Consider the following 6000-nt stretch of genomic DNA (forward strand, 5'->3'; position numbering starts at 1 on the left):
TCACAGTATACAAAGATTTGTAAAAATGCATTTCTTCAAGTACATTTAATTTCTTAGTAATTCTTTAGACCTCCTTCAGTTAGAGGGCTGTCTCGATTGTGCTCATGTGCAATCCCACATATTCACAATTCAGTGTCCAAAGACTTTTGTTGTATGTGCGGATGTATCGTGTGTCATATTTAAATGTGTGTTTGGATCCTTAAGGAATGTCGATGATATATTTTCATTCTTATTTCTTGTATTATATTTCATGAATACTGAAGGAAAAAATAAGGACCTTGATTCTTCTTTATTTTGGCTCTAAGTCCATATGCCACCTGTTTTATTTTAAATCACATTGGGTTTTGGCTAATAATTTTTCAAATTGTGTTATATTTTAGGCCAAAAATCTCATAGAGAGGTTTTTTCACCAACAAGTGGAAGTTCTTGGCAAACACGCAGAGCCCCTGCCGGAGATATATTACATTGAAGGCACGCTGCAGATGGTGTGGATTAACCGCTGCTTCCCGGGCTACGGCATGAACCTGCTCAAGCACCCGCGGTGTCCGGAGTGCTGCGGTAGGCACCGGCTGCCACTCGGGGCTGTAACTGAGGAGGGCTCACTGGCTTCTGTCGGCCTGTCTCTCCAGTGTGCTATCATTTTAGGTGTTTCTGTAGTTAATTTGAAGTAGCATGTTTGAAATGTGGATAAGACTGTGTAGGAGAAAAAAAAGTCTTAATTTTGGCCTTGGTACCAACGTTATGGTGGGAGGGTGTTCGGGAGTGTTTGGCAGTTCTTTGGGAGGAAATGGAAGTGGTATTTGAGTCATTTCAAGTTACCCTTGAAAGAGACAAATGATACAGCTTTTAGAACAATTCATAGAAGAGTTATGTGAGAGTCTAGAGAGAGTCCTGTGTCACCGCCTTCTGCCTTTGTTCTTACGTTGTTTTCATTTGTTGTCACACGCTGGTGTGTGGCCCTAGCGATGAGGGTCTGAGCCACACTCTGCAGCATTCCTACAGAAGCGAGTGCTGTGCGATCGTTGGCTTGCGTTGAGTGTATCACGCACCATCCTCGCTGCTCTGTTGCCAGGGGTTGAGTGGGCCCAGCCTAGGTCTTCAGAGCTACTCTCGTGTAGATAGTGCTAAGTTGGTGTCGTTTTCATTTTGTCTCCACTGAGATTCGGCGTTTCTGCCTACTATCTCGAATTAGATTAAAAATGGTTTCATATAATAAAGTTCCAATATTCTCTTTTATCTTCAGTTTGTTTATTTTAATAGATTTGTCTTCAAATTATTTTTCTGATTTTTTGATTAAAAGAATTTAATAAAATATACTATAAATATATCTTAGAAAATTCCAAGTTAACAAATAAAGCACTTTCAAATGCCCACTCTCTAGCCATTTTGATAATTTATAATGATTTTTTGTCACTATAAATCACATGAAGAATGAAGAAATGTCTGGAAATGCTAAGTGTCAACTGTCTTCATATACATCAATGTTTTTATTCAAAGAAAACTTAAAATATCTGCAGTTTAACTAATTATGACAATTTTGAAGTTATTAAATGTAGATCTTGCAAGTAGAATGACAACTTTAAATCTAAAAATTACAAATACTTTTATCATTAAGATTTTCTGCATAAATATAAATTTGGCTGATGACGTACTTGTCAGGTTCTCGGTTTTCACCGTGTGGTAATAATCTCTGTTCTTTGCTATTTGATCAAACTTGGTAAGTGGATTTTTTAATGGAAAAGTTAGGTTTACACAGAGAGAAGGAGAGACAGAGAAAGATCTCGCATTCATTGGTTCATTCCCCAAATGGCTGCAACAGCCGGAGCTGAGCCAATCTAAAGCTAGGAGCCAGGAACTTCTTTGGGTCTCCCATGCGGTGTTCAGGGTCCCATGGACATGGGCCATCCTGCATTGCTTTTGCAGGCCACAGGCAGGGAGCTGGGTGGGAACTGGAGCAGCTGTCACATGATACAGCCCCCGTAGTGGATCCTAGCACCCGAAGAGGGGAGGATTAGCCAACCGAGGCATTGCACAGCGGGCCACGTCCGATGGTTTTCAGTGGTTGTGTCTGATGTTCACTTTAGTGTTTGTTGTTGTTATTTTTAATTTACTCATTTGAGATGCAGATAGAGAGGGAGTGAGAATGCACATTGCTGTATTCTAGGTCAGTCGTCAGATGTGTGCAATGGCTGGCTGCTGAAACTGGGAAACCTTCCTAAACTGTTACACGGGCAGCAGCGAAGCACTGAGGCCTCGCCTGCTGCCTCCCAGGCATGTGTGTGTATGCGTGTGAGTGTGCATGTATGCACTGTGCATGCATGTGTATATGCACACATGCATGTGCAGGACTTTCGTGTGTATATGTACACGCACACGTGCCCACACGTGTGTATGAGTGCACACGTGTGCATGTATGTGCCCCACATGTGTATGTGCACATGCGTACATGCTTTCATGTGTGTGAGAGAGAGAGAGACACGGTCTTTATCCCTGTATCTGTTGCTGATGAATTCTTTGTTTCCTGCCTATTGTTACTAGTGTTGTGAATGTCTCAGCACAGATCTCTTTGCTTTGGTTATATATCGGGTATTGAAATTGCTACATCATAATCTTCACAGATTGTTCAACAATTTATGCCAACAATTCATCAGCATTTGTGAACTTCTCATCATGCTTCAAAATGACAAAGTCAAAAATTTTGCATTGATATAAAAGCTTTTGAACAGCTCTATGTGTCTAAGAAACTACGTTCATTACGCTTGAGGAATAGTAATGTTTATTTGCTTCTGTTTTGTGGGTTTTTTCTTCTCTGTTATTATTTTCTGCTTCCCCAGTCTTAATATCTTTACCTAATCTAGTGTTAAACTTGTGACTGAGAAATGAAATGAATGTGTGCTATTTTCAAAACTAGAAAGATAAAGGAGGAGGCGGAGCACGGGGAGTGAGGGCAGGTGGACAGGGGAGCATGAGTAGGCTCCCGAGTCTGCGTCGTAACATATGTGAGTGTTTTCTGCTTTATACAGATAAATTTGTCCTCTCGAGCTACGGGCCTAAATTGTTTTCAGTGATGAATTCTGCTAAACAGTTAAAGAAATAATAACACAAGGATATGTTCTTTAAAAAAAAAAGGATCAAGTGCTTTGAGTTAATTTTAATGGACAAATGCATCTTGGTCTCAAACTTTAATGAATAAAGGAATTATGAGGACTAACAAGTCCTAACTAGGACGCTAAAGAAGCTACCTGCTCGTCCCTCCCCACTCTCCTCTCCTGCTCCCCTGTCACCTGCTGGCAGAGGCTCTGTGTCGCTCGGGTCTGTTAGGAATCCCTCGGGCTTTCTAGATTTGAGTGTCCGTTTCTTTCCAAGATTTGAACACTTTGCAGGAATTATTTCATTGTGTTGGCTTTTGTTACAAATATCTTTCCCTGCCTTCCTGAAGCAACCATAATGTGAGTGATTGTTCTTTAATTTTTAAAAATTTTTTCTTTTATCTGAGTTATTTTAAAAAACACACTTGTCTTCAGACTTAGAAATTCTTTTTTCATCCGTGCAGTTTTGTTGTTAACACACCTAACTAGTTTTGGTTTAATGTGTTTTATTCTTTGGCCCCAGAATCGTAGTGATTTTCCTTTTGGCAGACTTCTCACTCACATTCTAAGTTATCTGCCTGATGTTTAGTTGTCTCGCTTCCCTGTTGCTGGAGGAGCACTGTGTTCCTTCGTAGGCGTCATGTACTTGTTTTTATGTGCCCCGTTGCCCTGTGTATTTGTGTATTTGGTGGTTTGCCTCTGTGTCCTGGGATGGGGGACAGCCACCTGACACCACTCCAGGGTTCCGATGTGGCACTTCAGTATGAGACAAGACTGCTGCTCATGAGATTTCGATAGTTCAACCGTTCCAAATCACTGCTGATCTCGCCACTCCTAACATAATGAAATTATGAAACCAGAATCTGCTGGTTGACATAGTCCACCTTAGACTCGCCATTTGCCCAGTTATTCACTGCCAACACTTGGCTGGAGTAGTTGATAGATTTGTTCTGTCCTCTGTTGTGGTACCAGGTGTCCTCTGCAGACTCCAATGTACAGACTCCAATGTACTCCTCCATGTGCACCTGGACTTGCTGTTCGCTGCTCTGTGTAAACCACTGAGGAGGCCCAGCTCTGACACATGCACTGCACGGTCAGACCATGGAACCTGCAATTTGCGCTGTGGTTGGGGTTCCGAGTCCAGCAATTCAGTTGGGGGGATCCCCATAGAAACTTCATATAAACTGATACTTGTATGTGCTTGCCAATACAGTGTCCAGCACAGTCCGGCGCCCCAATCTTCTTATACACATGCTGGTGGTTGCAGTTACTGGGTTAGTTCTGTCTCCAGTCCTGTCTTTTACGCAAACCAATAGGTGTTGCAGCCCAGTCTGATCCTGCCCACCACACACTTGGCCTTAACTGACACTAATTGGAGCTGCAGCTTGGTTGGGGCAACTTGCAGTAACCCCCACCAGGCCTACCCCCTGCCCTGGTTCCCACGCTTGCCAGTATGTACAGCAGACCAGTCTACTCTGTCCTACATCCCACTCAGCTCTCATACATGTCAATGGGAATTCCAGCCTAGTTCAACCCAACCAGCCTCACTATTAGCTCACATATGTGCCAGTGGGTGCCACTGTCTGTCTAGTCATGCCTGTCCCAGACGTGGTTCTCATTCTCACCAGGTGGAGTGGCAACCAAAGAGGGGGGTGCCTACTGTTTCCCTACTGGGCCCACTCCCACTTTCGGATCCTGCACTTTCCAGATGGTTCTGCAGTTTAACCTGACAGAATTTGCCACCTGTGCCAACATCTGCCAACTGATGCTGTGGCAAAGCCCAACCAACTCACACTCACTCTGACTTATGCATGCACCCGTGGGAACAGTCAGTCCAGCTTGACTTTCCCTTGATCTAGCCCACATGAGGCTACCAGCTGTTGTGGCCCTGCCAGGCCTGGTCTGCCCCCAATCCCAGCCTCACATTCACCAATGGGAATAGTGCCCAGCAGGGAAGCTCCCTGCATACCCCCTGCCGGGTTTGCCTGCTCTCCCCCCAGGTCTCATGTGTGCTGGTTGGATGTCTGTGGCCCAGTATGGCATGGCCTGCCTGTCCTCAACATTTGCCAGTGGTTGCCATAGCCTGGCTGGGCTGGCCCACCCCCAATTCCAACTCACACTGGTGGGGGCTACAGCCTAGCCCAGCCCATTCGTCCCCCAGTCCTGGTCCTCATGTGAATTGGCTTGTGATCCAGTCTGGCCCGACCCACACTCCCTTCTGGTGCTTGGATTCGCCAATGGGTGAACTCATGATTTTAATATAAGGAATTTAGTATCAATAACTATCACCTTTATATAACTCCAAACTATTCTAATTTCAAAAATCTCATATCTTTAAACAATTATTCCAATTCTCTTCTAACTTGTCTACCTAGCCTCTAGCAATTATAAGACAGCTTCCTGTGTCTCTGAATTTACCTATTCTGCATATTTCATAGAAATCAAAACCTAAGGTATCGAGCACTTTGGCATTGCCTCACTCAGTCAGCAAGCTATGTGGAGGTGCCCTTGGTGATGCAGTGCTTCTTGGCAGAGTGTATGCACGCAAACATGACACTGGCATTGCAGATACTGTAGGCCGTCCATTGCGCATTGTGCACTTTAATTTTGTTTAAAAGTTGAACACTAGGAGGACTCTTCTCTGCGAGCTGGTCCTCCAGGGGAGCTGGCTCGGGTGCCTTACTGCTGTATGCTTTATTCACAGTGATCTGCAGCCCTGGATCTTACAACCCCCGGGACGGGACTCACTGCCTGCAGTGCAACAGCAGCCTGGTGTATGGTGCCAAAGCGTGTCTGTAGGCTAGCATCGTGACCTACTCGGTGGCCTATTGAGCATAAATGTATATTTTTAAATATGGATATATGATAAATCACTATTATGCTAAAATTAAACATATAGATTTTGCAAAAA

The 6000-nt window shown here is 44.0% G+C and overlaps 1 protein-coding gene across 1 annotated transcript in view; it reads left to right on the forward strand.

Moving 5' to 3' along the window:
• Nucleotides 1–6000, forward strand: part of LOC121145578 (zona pellucida binding protein) — a 34045-nt gene extending 28045 nt beyond the window's left edge. Inside the window, exons 7-8 of the mRNA XM_040964494.1 lie at nucleotides 381–558; nucleotides 5794–6000. Coding sequence (XP_040820428.1) covers nucleotides 381–558; nucleotides 5794–5888 — 273 coding nt within the window. The 3' untranslated portion in view covers nucleotides 5889–6000. The remainder of the gene's footprint in view (nucleotides 1–380; nucleotides 559–5793) is intronic.

The sequence above is a fragment of the Ochotona curzoniae genome, unplaced genomic scaffold (genome assembly GCF_017591425.1).
Source record: "Ochotona curzoniae isolate NIBS_2020 unplaced genomic scaffold, NIBS_Ocur_1.0 scaffold_3835, whole genome shotgun sequence".
NCBI classification, from domain to species: Eukaryota; Metazoa; Chordata; class Mammalia; order Lagomorpha; family Ochotonidae; genus Ochotona; species Ochotona curzoniae.